Source organism: Scophthalmus maximus, chromosome 9, assembly GCF_022379125.1.
Source record: "Scophthalmus maximus strain ysfricsl-2021 chromosome 9, ASM2237912v1, whole genome shotgun sequence".
Taxonomy (NCBI): domain Eukaryota; kingdom Metazoa; phylum Chordata; class Actinopteri; order Pleuronectiformes; family Scophthalmidae; genus Scophthalmus; species Scophthalmus maximus.
The window spans coordinates 13,169,403-13,185,676 of record NC_061523.1 but is presented as its reverse complement, the minus strand read 5'-3'; the positions used below and the strand labels follow the sequence as shown (position 1 = coordinate 13,185,676).

The window sequence follows — 16,274 nt, the reverse complement described above, 5'->3', positions numbered from 1 at the left end:
ACCATCACACAGCTACATCAAAACTTAATACGTGTTAGGCTGCTCCACAAATTTCGCATTGAACCCCTATTACATAGTTAGAATCAAAATTAAAACTTTAAGAGAAAATGAAAAATAAAAATTGATATGTAGAATCAGATATATCTGTTTTTATTATGCCACACATTGTTCTTCCTTATCAAAACTTGATCTCTACAATATTCACATTGCAATTCAACTGCCAACACTTCAGTTAAAGATTCAAGTTAATTATGCTAGTAGTGAAAAAAATAGCCTCCAACCACTAGCCTTAGACAAAAGGTGAGAAGCAGAAAAACAGAGGGTTTAGCATACGTCTTTCCAGCTCCACACACACACTTATTGTTCATTTTAAAAGTGACATCACTTGAGGCTATTCATTTCTTGTGCATCTCCCTCTGGCGCCACACAGAGCTTTATAAGACTACACATGCATTAGTGCTCCTCAAAACCTCTAAATACTACGTGTAAAATCGGTCAAGCTCCCATTTATGAGGTAATCAAGTCTATGAGACACATGATCACACCTAAAACAGACATTGGTCAACCATTTGACAGTTTATAATTTTCCAGTGCTACACCGAGCTTCACTGAATCACACAGACGCAGATACAGATGTGTTAAACTGAACATCTGAAGATACCAGTAAACCCCCAGTAGGATTTATTTGGTTTTGATGAACAACTCAGCACATCCGATAACTGGCTTCTGTTGTTAGTGTTTGTGGAGCAACTGAACAATAAAGAATCTCCCACTGTTTTGCCTTTCAGTTGGTCATCTCTCGATATTATAGCTTCAGTACAATGCCCTGGACAAGCGCTCCATCATCTCCTCATTGTCATGTTTCTACTCTGCTACCAAATTCCTCAGGGTGCACAACACTTGAAAGCTGGATAATATTGCTGTATGCCAGGCTCAGTGTACTCCCCGTGCCCAAGTGAGAAATGTCTCCACCTAGTTCCCCCACATGTAAACAACAAATATCTACTGCAAATGACAAAGTTGAGCAGTTTATCCAAAACTACTACAAGGGGCCATGTTAGTTAGTTTCGGCGACAAAGTGACCATTAAGCTACATCGATAGAAAACTTATCATGTAGTTACATTCCACTTTCAAGGCGGATAGATATTGACACAGTCAAGTCAGTGTCTCATAAAATGTATTTAAATTCATAAACATCCAGGATTTTGAAAGAATACATTTCAAATGTATATACATTTCTTCTTCGTATCTTCTTCTAAGCGCACAAAAGCAATTTCCTGTTTAAATGACTCACCGGTACAGTAGCTCTGGAATTCAGGTGCATCGTCCACAGGCAGAGGTTCTCTCAAGGGAGGTACAGAAACCTGAGGAGAGATTAAACATCCATACACATTTAGTTTTACATACGAATAGTTTCCACTGATGGCATATGAAGCTCGGTATTAATGAGCATTTCTACTTTCCAACTATAGAAAACATGTTGCTTTGGTATTGTATTTTACGCATAGATTTTTAAATAAACGTATCAATTCATAGTATTCAATCAAATATCATTTACACACACATGATGGCCTGTTGAAAGTGTCCACTTAGTGGGGAAATAAAGGGCCAAGCGGAATGTACCTGTAAACATCAAAGTAATCTCTACAGAGTACAATGTAAATTAAGCTTTAAAAGTCGCTTGATGCAAGTGTTTCCGTTCCCTTTCCATGTCAAAAAAAAAAAAAAAGGTAAATGGTAAATGCCATCAACTAATGTCAAAAAAACAAACTTCAACAGATGTGAAACTCCCTACGAAACAAAAAAATTTAACTGTGTGTTATGATTAGTGCTTATTCAAAATAAAACCATGATGATCTTGAAAACTTAACTAGGCTACTATGGTGTACCTTTTGTTTTTAGCCAGGCTACCAACTGATTTGTCCTTATGGAGGGTTTGTGGTGGCGCAGACGGCCCGTAGAGGACTTGTCTAGACTAGTGACTAACAGGTGTGCGTTTTTCCTCCTTTTGTATAACTGAATTATTTAATATGGAGATGAGAAGAGAAGACAAGAAGCCTTTGGTGTCACTACGTTACAATGAATACAACGAAATTGCGAATGCCCCTCCCAGCGGCGCTTAAGAAACAGAATTGCACACATTCGTATATAACATAAAACACACACACACACACACACACACACACACACGCGCAGTCAACCACATTCAGTCATGCTAGCTGTTTGGTTAAGCGTTGCTGTGCCTTCGCCGTGAACTATGTCTCGTCATAAAAACTTTATTTTATTCAAAACTAAAGGAAGAGGGCTAGGGTTACTAAGACACTAAAACAACTTTAACAAACAATATAAATGAAAATAAAAAATGTAAATATCGTAACTTACCAGTTGTTGAGTCGAATAACGTGTCCAACCCAGCAGACGTCGGCATTTTTCAAACAATCCCTAACTGGCAGCCATTTTGGACAGTACAATGAAAACGTCAATTTATCGACGAATATGTCTTTAGGGTAAAGTTTATTACTGAGACGGTCTTCATTAATGATTCGGGTGAATTGCTGGACGGACACAATTAACATTCAAACGAAAACGAGGAGGAATAAAGAAGAGGAAATGCCCGCGGCCACAGAGTGAGCGCGACGTTCACGGGGGGAAATCAATTGTTTGTTGGACCGGATCTGACTCTTAATTACTTCCGCCACCTGGAGACACCTGTTTGAATATTTAAATGTCCATTTTAATGTTTACCAAGTGACGCTTTTGTATTTTGGAACTTCAGAATGATATGTGATATTTAGACAGCAGCATGTGTGATCATATTTGCATTTAGTATTTCGATTACATATTTATACCACAATACTTTTTTTGCTGTTTTTACATTAAATTTCTGACAGGTAAAATCTCGGGGGAGAAACCTGATTCTCCACCAGTTGTCTGTGTGGTGCTCAAGATTAAAATTCCAAAATTAATGACAGTTGAATGTCAGAATGAAAAGATGTGTGGAGTTCAAATAAGATTTTACCTGTTGTCTTTGCATAAAAATAACTTTTTTTTATCTGGTCGCTTTTTGTCAGTGGCCAAATGTGCTATGATATTTTGCCCAGGAGATGGCGCCTTTTGCTCAGCACTTCTACGGGGGGAACACATGCCTACCACAAACAGGTAATGTGTCGCCATCATGTACTTACTTTAAAATAGGAAGGTATTTTTTTACATTGACGTGAACCTCGTTGATTCTCGAAATCGTTCACACTTCACTGGTAATTGAAAATGCACCATGCTCTAACAACTCAAGCAGTGACCAAAACATTATATTTCACATTCTGCACACGCTGTATACATATACATTCAACATGAAACATCAATATTCTGGGGATAGATAGATAGATAGATGAGTGACTATATAGGTAATTCTATATATTTCAGTTGTCAGTAAATCAGTATGGTGCATTTGCATTTATCATGACAGGCTTTAACAAATGTAATTAATTATCATCCCACCATCTCTGTATCATGAACTCCCTCGCACTTCACACACACTGTCTGCAAAGTGCAATGTGTAGTGACGCTCCTGCCCCAGGCCAAAGTTATTGTGCACATTGATGTCTCCATGTTCATCGCGCCTGCTTCTGAGTCACTCCATTTTCCTTCCTCAGCAGGATGATGGTGTTGCTGAGTCACTGCAGCTGGCAACATCACCAGCCTATACTTAGATACTGAGATAAACACTTCAGTTCTAGTACCGTTGGAGAAATCCATTGTTTTATATCTTTGATATTGTGTATGAGGTACATTATAACTTCCCAATGTTATATTTCACAGATAGTTGACCTGAGAGTTCTAAAGGCCTCTGCCTCAGATAATGATTTTTAATTTTGTGTTAGGAGCTGCCATCATGTTCCTGCATCGGGATAAAAGGTGCCTTGTCTCTAATTCAAGAAGATAATAACAATCATGACATGACTTTTAGTGACATAGACTTGTTATCTGCCCCGTCCTATTTGGTAAAATACTGAAATACTTCCATGATACTTTGAGTTTGTTTTACCATTAGTTTTTTTCTCTTAGTAAGTTAAGTCCATACTGCAAAAAACAAAGACAGACAACAGCACAATATAGTGTAGCATGTATTTATTTTGTGTCTAAACTGGTTTACATTTGTGCACGTGGACCAGACAGCTATAAAGAGAGTGAGCAGTGGCCTCTTGCTTTGCTTGCACTCTGCCACAGTGATATATATATATACATACATATTCATTAGCCAAATATTCACTGCTCTGCAGACCAAACACCACAGGCTGCTTTTCTGCACACTGAGACAGTTTGCTTGTTTGTTAATTTGTTTGTATAACTCAAATGAGCCCGAATCCAGGGGGGCCAGAGCACATTTTGTAAATGCTCATGGGAATGTGTGGGTGTTCATTGATTGTGTTAAAAATCGTTCCACGGATCCTTTGTTCTTACCAGTTAAAAGTACACAAGGTGTTAGAAACACATCTGTAGGAATGCATCATCAAATCAGCAGCCATAGTCAGCTTAGCTCTGTGGCACATGAAAAGACACCCCCCCCCCCCCCCCCCCCCAACATTCTTGAGGTCATGGGCACCTCACAGTTTCAACCCTAAGCATGAGACTGTTGCTATGGAGACTGCTCCCCAAATAGTTGTCACCATAGAGACTATTTTGTCTGTGTCTTGGAGAGACTAAATGGGATGGGGTCACAAGCACATTTTACCTGCACCAAGAAGTTACAGTACATATTGAGCGCTTTGGGTACTTGAAAAGCACCTTATAAATTCAATATATTATTATTATTATTATTATTATTATTATATGATTCGTTCAGTTTGGCTGTATGTTTGTTTGTTAGCCAGATTACTCAAATAATAATCTACAGATTTGCATACACATGAAGGTTATGAAGGTAAAACAGCATATAGGTAGGGGACTTTTCAGACTTGCCGGTGAATAAAATCATAACAACACACACACTCATCTATTTATCTTTTTGTAAATAGACACTCAACAAATAGAACTCTAAATGCTCCTTTAGGAAACTATTGAGCTAACAGTCTGAGTAGATGACTGGATAAAGGAATTGATTATCAATGCTGCATATTATCTAGGCCAGCATGATTGATCTCTCTCTATTTTGCCATTTTTTCCGCCCCCACAAACTCACCCAGTGGGACACGATAAATCTCCTCAGCCACTCTATTAAATTATGTTGCATTTGGAAGCTTCCTTTGCACAAGGGACTGTTTGGACCATCTGTGGCCACGACTTTCAACAGGGAGAAATGAGGCATCGTTGCTGGGCAGGTCATTCTGACTGTGTCTCTCATCTCTGCAGGGAATGAGCCTTTCTGAGTGCTCGTCAGTGCAGAGAGAGATGGGTGATAGAGGCTAGTAGCCTGCAGACAGCTCGTCAGTCCTGTGTCCTGTGTCCATCTTTCACTGATCCATTCTTTTCTCACTCATCTGGGCTGAAATGACATTCCCAATAAAAACCTAAAAAGACATTGTGTATTTTAACTCATTCCCAGAAGTCAATTTTTTTGCAATAACAATTAGACTAACCAATAATAATAATAATAATAATAAAATTACATTTATAGAGCTTTTTTCATTGCTAAAAGCAATCTCAAAGTGCTAAGTTAAACAAGACACAAATCCCCCAAGACAATGAATTCAAAAAGTATTTTTAAGAAAGAAAACTTTATTAGTGATTTATAAACAAAACACATTACCACTGTATCCATTTAGGTAAAATAAAAAAAGTCAGAAAATAAATGAAATAAATGATATTCACTACTCCACTGTTACAATTGATGAGCGGGTGTAGAAAAAAAGGGTTTTAACACAGATCTGGGCTGATCCATTTAGGACAGCACAGTGCCACCATAGTTCACCACCATACATTGGGAAAGAATGACAGCATGAATGATCACTAAACACAAGAATATACTACATATACCTTTTTTTCACACAACAATTTTTTTCTGTCATTTTTTATTTTTTTTAAGAGTGAAAGGGAAGTGATAGCTCATCATAGGATCATACATATTTCAGTTACAATATTACAGTTTTAGTTAGATCGTCATGTCAAAGCCAGACACAGAGTGATTTTTTTTCTTTTTTTCCTTTTCTTGCTTTGCTTATTCTCAAAAGCAAAAATCATAGTTAGTAAAAAAAAGACTTGCGTTGAAAGGTATCACACTAAAGCATTTACAAATATCCAAAGAGGTTCAGTGGATGCCATACAACATCTGTGGAGCATGAAGATTGTAGTACGTAGATGTTTGGCAGAGACAGAAGTACATACAAATATCTCCTGTGCGAATAATGAAGAAAAATGATAATACAAAAGAATAAAATCAGAGCCATCTATCTATTTATATATATATTTCTCTATATAGTATGTGTTTCCTTAGAGCAGTACATGCAGCAGCCACTTAATGGAGTGACGTCATACTTAGCCGCAAACCTTGGGGGACGTGGCGACAAGTTACAGGCGGGGGGGGGGGACCAACAAGAGCAGGCCTTTTTCAAAACCTCCTGAGAGAGGATTGGTGGGATATGGCTGAGGGATGGGAATCCTAGATGCCCGTATTTTTTAAGCAGGTTTCAATTACTAATGTTGAGACAATCTATTGAAGTCTACGCTTACATTTACAGCGTACATAAAAGCTAATATGTGACTCAAGGATCCTAAACAATCAACTTTCTTCTCTTGTTCGTGGAGGGGGAGGGCCAGCCCACGGCACCTGTCTCCTGACTTTGTCATAGTCCTCCACCCCTGTAATCTGCTGCATCCCACCTGGTCCCCTCTCATCAGTGGCTACAAACAGGAAATGAACAGCATATTCACAAGTTAAAAGCACTGAACCGTTTTGCACTTAGAGAGACATCTGACAAGAGTTCAGGGTGTCGACCCCCGTCTTGACTTCCCCAGGCCTCATCCACATTACTCCATGCTGTTCCCAGCACACCACAATGTTCAGAGCAGGCCATTCCCAGGATTGATCCTGAGCAGGGGAGGGGGGTCAGAGCGGGGGTTAGGGGCAGTCTCTGAGGGTAGACAGGGGTAGGCATGGTGCGTGAAAAGCAGTTAAAATCATGAGGAAGAAAACAAGAGCAACAAAAATAAAACTGCATGTAATAATGAATCTCTAAAGAGAATAAATTAAAACAGAATAAGTTTACAAACTTCATCATCAGATGAAGAGGCAATTAGTGGGATGGGTGACCGTGGGGGAAAAGGCAGCTGGGGGAGGAGAGGATGGCTCGTGGTAACTTGGGGCAAGTACAAGCAGGTGAGCAGTTGTAAACTCAAGGTATCAGGTAAGGACTGGTTGCTACCAAACATTCAAAGCAGAAAGCTTTAAGCTTTTGCTGCAGCAGGGGGGGGGGATAAGAGAAGGTGTTATCAAAATCTCGAGACTCTCCTAATATTCTGTATTCGGTTTTATCAGAGTCCACTGACTGAACGTAGAGTCACAAGCCAGCTCAGCTGGACTCTCCCCTCTGTGATCCTCAGGAGAATGTGAGGTAACTTCCCATCTCTCCATCTTTCCAGGGGCTCTCTGCATTCCTCAGTTGGGGTTCTGGCTGGAGATGAGGCTCCCCGTGTCCTTCAATTGCAGTGAGCAAATGCAGAGTGATTTCATAGGATGCCGCTTCCATCCTGAGAGAGTTGATGTACACATGTGCACCGCATAGGCGCCTGTGCAGGTCAAAAAGCTTGCAGTGTCTAGTTTTAAGCACATTTCTTTGATGTCAGTTGTTTTTCTCACTTTTTTTGTTTCCCTCCTTCTCTCAAGTGCTTTTCGTGTCCACTTTGCCATGGTAAGTTGGTGTTCTTGTGTTTTTGCGTGTTAGAATGTGTGAGCATGCATGTGTGTGCATGTGGTTTCTTTGAGATCTTAGGAAACACTGTTGGTAATTACCAGAGGAATCTGCAGCAGTGTCATGTTAGCCTTAGTTTCAGTGACTCTCGTCTGTGCTATTTACAAGTGGTGTGTGTCCAGCTCCACATGGCATACATTTGTTGCAGTCTTCGATGTCGTTCTTCTTTTCCTTGGCTGGCACAGAGCTTTCTGTTGTTCTCGTACAAAGTATTTGTCTCCTCTCTGGGAGAATGGTTTACACATCATAGTTGGGGAGGGGGTAAGACAGAGGTGCCAACGTGCCCAGTGGGTTAAAGGAGAGAAATTATAGACGAGGGCAAAGATTGGTCCTTCCTTACCGGAAAGGATGACTGACATGAGTTGACTCCGGGTGTACAGGCACATAGGGGCTTGGAGCAAAATCAATCATTTTATTGTTTATCAAGGCAAGATCAACAATTTACCTCAGCAAGGGACTGAAGGCAAATTAAATCTTGGTAAGGCCAGGTTCATAACAGAAAGAGCTTTAGAATGTTATCAGTGAAAATAAGTAATAAAATGAAATTTAAAAAAATCTCTGGTAATTTTCACATTTTCTTTTTGCCCAGTGGACTTTGGTTGGTACCTCTGTTTTATCAACGCCCTTTTCTTCTTTGCCATTTTCTCTTTCCGCACCTCTACTCATCTCCATCATCTTTCCCCTTATCCTTCTTGTCTTTCTTCTCCTTCTTCTTCTTCTTCTTCTTCTTGGCCTCCTCTTTCTTTCCGAAGGTGATGAAATCGCTCTTGTCGTCCTCTCCTCCCTGGTTCTGTCTGATGGATATTATGGCGGGGGAGCCAGGGATGATGAAGGCCTCTGGGGGAACCTCGCCAGGCTTCAGGTGTTGTGGGGGTGCACCAGGACCCCCGGGGCCATAGCGAAAGTGCCAACTGTTGCTGTCTACACCGGCGCCCATTGGGGGGGACACCTCTCCACCTTCAGCATCTGAAATAAAGAGAAAGGAGATCATGAGAGGCTTTTATTTGGAATGTATTAACCCGAACAGATGTGGTTATCAAATAAAATCAAATTCTAGGATTTTATTATGAACAGACAAAAAATCAAATGTGCCAGCATTTTATTCCACACGCCTTGATTTGCAATGTAGAAAGCTACAAATTACAGGCTGCAACCACTTATTATTCATTGGCAAACTCCTTCAGCCACACTGGGTGATGCTTACTATACCTTTTGCACCTCATTTCTAATGTATTCGGCACTTAAATGAATGTCATGAATGTGGTTTATGAAAGAGACACACCAGCGTGAAAGTCCAATTAGCCTGTCATCGGAGATTGTGCCTGTGCTTCATGCAAGCAAGTTTAAGGGAGCGTTATACAAACTGAAAAGGATATGATATGGGATGCGGATACCACACATTCTGATGGATTAAGAATTGTTCAATCAAGTTACAGGGTCAGTGTTATTTGAAATCACCTTCAGGTGCCAATATGAGCAGATGTGTGTATGTGCTCCTGCTTTTTATAAAATGTTAAGAAAGTTGGTGGGAGCTTTGCGAGAAGAGTCTGCTAAGTGGGCAATGAAACAAAGACTCCCTTCTAGCGAAATAGAACATCCGTGGCACTGTTGGATGAAACATTAAACGCTTCATCATAATGTTGAAGGCTGAGAAAGGTCATGAATTAAAGCTGTGCTAAAATGTAACCCCGTTGTTTTGGAAGAGAAGCATCATTTTACTTTTACCAAATTAAGTATGTGCGACTGAATGTAGCCCTTGTATATTTATGCAGATGTTTGCTTTAGGCAAATTGTTCCATTTAGGGGGTTGAACATGTACACTTGCTCTGAGGTGACCTGTAAAACCGCTTTCCTATATCTACCTAAAATCTATATATCTACTCTCTATCAACATTGGCAAATTGGTGGTTAATAATGTTAGAAGGGTGGTAACATGTACGTAAGAAAACCCTAATTAAGACAGACACTGGTAAGAAGAGTTGACATGAAGAAAACATGTCATTGTTAAGTAATTGTTTGGGCTAAGTGCATTTAGGATGTCATGGGCAACCCATCTGTCCACACCCACAAGTCTACCAGCAAAAGTCCATTTCACTTTGCTTCTTTCCTCACAGCAATGACCTACTTGCAACACTTGCCACACATATTCACTTTTACTTCGCAGACTCCTTTTCTGAGTTCTTTCCAAAGGGGAGATTAAATGAGCAAGGCTCCATCCAACCAGAAGGAACAGTGTCTGGAAGAAGAAGCCTGACCTCGTGTCGTACCCGGGGCAGAGAATACCAGTCTTCTCTTACCCAGCCAGGCCCAAAATATCTCTTTATTTTGCATCTCTTACACAAAATGAACCATCATCCTTAACGCAGCCGGTCAAAGAGACTGCAAACCTAATTCTGATTTAACAATTTTATGAAAATGCTGTGGAATGTTAACTGAAATTCATCCAGTTATGATGACCTGAACAGGCTGACACTTTATTCTACATTACATCAGTGAGAAACATCAGGAGTCTTGTGTTTGTCTGTTTAAGCCCTGAATTGTTCTGTTATACTAATTCAGACATAAATAACTAGCATTAATAATCTTAATTTGTGGAGATGATGGTCCCCATTACTCCCCTTTTCAAATATATACTCCAATCTAACTCTCTCCTTAATGTCTATGCTAGCTTTTGTGCTAAGTGTTCGTTTTGCCTTCCACATTTCACCATTTTCATGGATTGGCTCACAGTGAAAGATCAGCAGAGTAAATCCATAGCAAACATGATGTCTGCTGCTTGGCATACAATCCTAATCGGTCTCAGACGCACGCACTGCTCTAAAGCTCCTCCTTCGGGCAGGAAAATTGCCCAAGTTGAAGCAGACAATGGCATTTCAAATTTTATTTCACGTTTTCATGCCACACTTACAGTGATTTGCCGATTTAACAGAGTAGTCTGCAGCTACTTTGATAATTGATTTATTGTTGTAGTCTTTTTTTTTTTTTTTTTTAAAGAATTGGGTAGGTCGTGCACTTTTTTTCACATCACTTTTCCCCAAAACGCTCTCATGCATTCACTGACTGCGACAACACAGCTGCAAGTGCTGAATAGAGAAGACAGAATTCGACAGAGACTGAGGAGATTAGGACGGGACAGCCTAGATCCAGTCACTGCTCCCTCCACATGAAGTCACAGAGACAGCTAGAGTCACATTCGTTTATGAGCAAAAGAGTCCTCCCCAGTTGATAAATCCTCATCTTACTACGCCAGCAGAAACATGACCCTGATTCTATAATCTCAAATGGGGATAAAAAAAAAAAAAAATGAAATCATGAATGCAGAATACTGGAGTGCTGGCAATGCTTTGGTAAACTGTGTCCACTCTCTTGCCTCTGAGAAATTTCCTGTCTAACACAATGTGTGAACTTGATGAGACACCATTGCAAACTTGCATTCATAAACAAAACATGACCGCGGAGAGTGATGAGTCATGCGGAGAGCAGACAGATGGGAAGGCAGTGCAGGGTAAATCTCTTAAAAAGGGTCAACGTCCCCAAAAAGAAGGAAGAAAACAAATGGTGGGGCATAGTGTTGTCCAACTGGGTTAAACTCTGATGAAACTGAAAAGCTGATATCATAACAGTCTTCACATAACAAGACTTTGTTCTTTTACCTCGAATAATTCTAACGGCATGTGTCTTAACAATGATAATTAAGAGGGATTATACAGTGATTATATGTGAATTAGCTTGAAAAGGCAAACTATCTGTCACCTTTATATTTACAGCTACGCTGAATCTCAGTGCCTTTTGTCTTCTTCTCTTCCTCTATGGCAGTAACAGCCTCACTGATCTCCACAAACAACCATTTCTACCATCAGGTTTTTTCAATGGCTGTTACGGAGCCTCTCTTCTCTCCTCTCTGTTCTTCTTGCACAACCTCCCTCCTTCTATTTTCCCTGCCACCCTTCCCCTCTCTCCATCTCTTATTTCCTCTGACCTTTCATCTAATATAGCGTGGAAAATCTCAGCCAGCAAACAGCCGTCCCTCCCATTTATTGACAACGGTCTTAATCGTGCCTATCAATGTTTATGTTAACGTTAATGTGATTGGGTAATAAACTGCGTGTCCGTCACTGATAGCTAATCGGCACATTACAGACAAGGACAGTTTATTAGTTCTGTAGTGATGACTGTTGCCCCCATCTCTATTACATTTTAACCATCTGGCACAGATCACTCTAAACGACCATTTTGCATTATAGTCTGTGGTTTTGCTGTATCTTCCCCGGACCTTGATCCTGGAGTCTTTAATCATCTGAGTGTGAATATCTCCTATATGCACCCAAGCGCCACTCAAGGTATTCACAGCCGCTTAAAATCACCCAGGCTCCATTTTGCCCCCCCTTCTCGCCCCACCATCGGCCAGTTGGGCAGAAGCGCAGTGGAGCGCAGTGCAGTGTTACATAACGAGCTGGAGAGGAAGAGGCGGAGGAGGAAGAAGAAGAAGAGGGGTCAGCAAGTGCAAGGACGCAGATATTGAAACATGACGCTCACTAACATAAAACATAGAAAATGGATTCAAAAGATCCTGAAGAAGCAAGAATTTGTTTTGTTTTTCACACAGCCAGTGCTAGAGAAATCTGCGAATCAGCTGCGACCGCACCCTTCTCCCAGACAGCACCTTTGTCTGTGAGTGTGTGGTGCAGTGTGTGTGTGTGTGTGTACACATTTTGACAAACACAAAATGTGATATTGTAGTCTATTTAAAACCCCAATTCTTATTCCTGTGTCCGTGTTCTCACTGCTACGCCTGGGTGGTGATGGAAGGATACTTTTCGGAGCCAGCATAAATTACCATATAATTTATTAAAGAAATAAAAAGAGTCATGGGTAACAAGGGAAATGTCTGTCGGTTGCAGGTTTTTAAGGCAACATATATCTCTATATAGGCATATTTGACAGTTCAATTTTATGTGTGTGAGTGTCACTGCTTGGGTTTCATGCCAGGTTGAGCACATTGTCGTCTGCTCCGACTGGATCGTGTGGCAGGTGGTGGACACAAGTAATCCAAAGTGACAGGACTTACCACAATACAAATAACACTGAGTTCTCAGAATAACAACTCAGAGTAGGAGTTTTGAGTTTTTATCTGCATATCTTTCTATGTGTGTGTTCAGTCTACAGTATGTCAGTGTGTGTAGGTGCTATGACAAAAAATAAATAAATGGGAAGGAGAAATGGATTTATCCTCCAAAGAGAAAAGGAGATAGGGAGCTGGCAAGATATTTAAAGTCTCTGAGAGAGCTGGGTGGGAATTAAAAAAAAACTGTGACAATAAAGGAAAGGAAATAACTGACGTCGAGAATAGGAACCAGATGGGGAGGAGGGATTCAGGGACAGTGAAAAGTCCCTGACAGCTTCTAGATTGTTCTACCGTACCTTTCTGTTTGTGAAGTCTATTCACATCACGTATACATCAACTGAAAGGCTGCAGCTATGGTGACATGAAGCTTGAATTCAATCATCTTTCTATCTTTATCTCTTCTCTCCCTCTTTGTTTTTTTAACCAACACCAAGAAATAATTCACTCAAATCATACAGTACTTCTCCATATCCACACCTCCTTTCTGATGAGACAGACATGCTCTTAGGCCTGAATGCAACATAGGAGGGCATCAAATAAGGCACAACAAAGTAAAATCCTCAGTGGATTCTTGTCTTCTGCCATCTTTTTCTTCATCATCGCTCCACACTTTCTCCCCCTCACTTGGCCTTTTGCCATCACCCTTGAGTCTATTTTTGCCTTGACAGGTGTCTGCTGCGGTTGGTTACAGCTAACTCTAACCAAATCTGTCGTCCTCTCTGTTCCCCCGTGTACATGCTTCAGTGTGTCTGCAAACTGAGGTGATACAGAACACAGTAAACCTGCATCCACCTCTGCAGTACACCACCGCCCCAGTGAATGTAGGTCACTCTTCTCCCTACTGTTACACCTCTTACCTCCAACTACCCCCCTTCCTGCATATCCCTCCCTCCTGTAACACCGTCAGTCCCTGCCGTCATCTTTTAGCTTGTCCTTCACCTGATGCCACAGTCTGCTCTTATCCCACCCCGCCCTCCCTTCCTCCAGTACCTTTTGTCCCACGCCATATGTTTGCAGCACCCCCCCCCCTCTCTCCGCTCAATATTAGGGGCCATGAATGGTTGCCATGGAAACTACATCCTCCAGTGAAGCAGTAGGACATTGGTAGGAGTCATGGTGACAGTGCTTGTGCTGATGGAGAATAATGCTGCAAGCTCTCTCTCTCTCGTCCCTCTCGCTCTTTCTAGTCTAACCACTCTCCCCTAGCAACAGCAGCCTCCTCTCTTTCCTTTGCACACTTTGCAACAGTCAATCACTCTGATTTACTCATTGTCACTCCCTCCAAAACAGTTTGTCTACTGCCTCTCACCTTCCTATGCACGATATCGTTCTTATTCTTGTTTAGTCTCGTTTCTTTTCATTCCCCTGTGTAGTTAACCACCCATCTCCCTACTGTCGCAATGTCGGATGGTCGCAATTCTACACAGCTCTCTCCGAGTGTGCTCTTGGTTAAGAGACAGAGCTGTGATACATATATAGAGAGAGGAGGACAAGAGAGAAGGACATAGAGGGAGTGAGGAATAGATAGGGAGAGAGAGTTAGACAGCGAGCAGAGCACTGATTTCATTAATGTGGGTCTGTTAATCTGGGCGTGGGCTGCGCTCCATCTGTCCCAGCAGGAGCCGCACACAAAGCAGGCAGCCAAAACACACTTGGAAACACAGCCAAGAGCACACACGCACACAGAGGCACGTACATGTGAAAACACACAACAAGATGCAAAGACAGGCATCAACTGATGCCAACACTCTGCAAATAAGAGGGGAAGAGATAGGGGCGTTGTCGGCTGCAACTCCGTGTCTCATTTTGTGATGGAAAAAAACAGCACCCCGTCGGTTCTTTACCCAGAATGATACGATTCCCATAACAAACCAAACTCTTATATGCCCCTGCTCTCCACCTACGAAACGCAGCCTGCCAAACAAACTAGACAAAACAACTACAATTAGCGCAGTCTATGACTCATGGTGATGTGACAGGCCACATTGAATCAATAACTCAATTTCTCTCACTTTTTAGACATGACAAAAAAAATCTACTTGACGTCAGAACACAAATCTTTCTCAATCTTGAAAGGGAGGTCTATAAAAAAAATATTTAAAGAAAAATCATTTCATCTGACACTCTTGACCCAGAATTATCCTTAATCTAAACCTAAAATTTGACCTAAAGCTTATATAGCCCTCAGCTAATGTTTCCATTCTTAACCCATGAGAGGAAGAAGGGACAGTTAGCCCTTCGGCGAAGCATAGTTAGCATGTGCACAACGTGTTGTTCTTGAACTGCCACGTCTCAATTAGACCACCTTAAATCCCCACCAGCTGATCTTGTTACCGCTGACCCACCCTAAAGACGTCACTACTGTCTGTTCTTCAATCTTTCTGTCTCTCCACATCTCACGTTGTGCCTGCGGGCTGCGAGTCCTCAGCCATGGCAAGAAATCGATGGCAAAGCTGAGGAGGCTGTGCGTGTGTGCATGTGGATAGGAAGAGACAGTAGTTAGTGTGTGGGCAGTTTGTCTGCCTGCCGATCCCACCGCCTCCTGCCCATAAAGGACAGCGGGCCAGGCCATCTCTAGATTCTTAATTACAACAAATCGCCTCTTTATCTTAACGCAACTGCACTGTGTACCATGCTCCTGCCTTCAAATCGCACACACACGTCTGTCTCATTCTCTCACTGGCCTCCACCTTCATTTTTTCCTCCACCAGGCCAGTCCTGTCTCTATTTCACTCTAATCCTTTTTGACCCCACTTGCCTGTCTTCAGAGGAAAAGTAAGAGTAATGACAAGTGAATTCTCCTCAATGAGCATAGGGCACTGACATTGTGATGCAGTGCGTCTCCAATCAGAAAATCTTGGTTTGGGGGCAGGGCATCTGGCATCATAAGCAATGACATTCACATTACAATATCCGTGAAATGTCGTCTAGAATTGAGTAGGCTGTCAGTTTCACTTTGGTTTTGCTCCAATGTTCCTGTTCCTATGCTTCGTCTAGCACTGATTTCTTATAAGCTCCTTTGCAGGGCTTGGTTTAAACCTCGTTGAAGTATTTTCCGCCCTGATGAAGGTCAAAAAACGTTTTGACCAATTGTCGTCTGCAGATAAAGTGACTTCTCTGCATTGGGTCTGACCCCCCCCCCCCGTGATTATTTATTAACATAATTAGAATGAAGCTCCAGTCTTGCAATATCCCTGTGTACCTGACAACAGTGATGCAGCAAAAGGTGCTAACAGTTAAATTT

At 41.4% G+C, this 16,274-nt stretch overlaps 1 protein-coding gene across 18 annotated transcripts in view; it reads right to left on the bottom strand.

The window, feature by feature from the left end:
• Positions 1 to 5,696: 5,696 nt before the first annotated feature.
• The window catches only part of LOC118319165 (protocadherin alpha-C2-like), a 149,752-nt gene continuing 139,174 nt past the window's right edge, over positions 5,697 to 16,274 (bottom strand). For all 18 annotated transcript variants that reach the window (XM_047334197.1, XM_047334194.1, XM_047334189.1 and 15 more), the window contains one exon: positions 5,697 to 8,871. In XM_047334197.1, the coding sequence (XP_047190153.1) occupies positions 8,564 to 8,871 (308 nt within the window). In that variant the 3' untranslated portion in view covers positions 5,697 to 8,563. The remainder of the gene's footprint in view (positions 8,872 to 16,274) is intronic.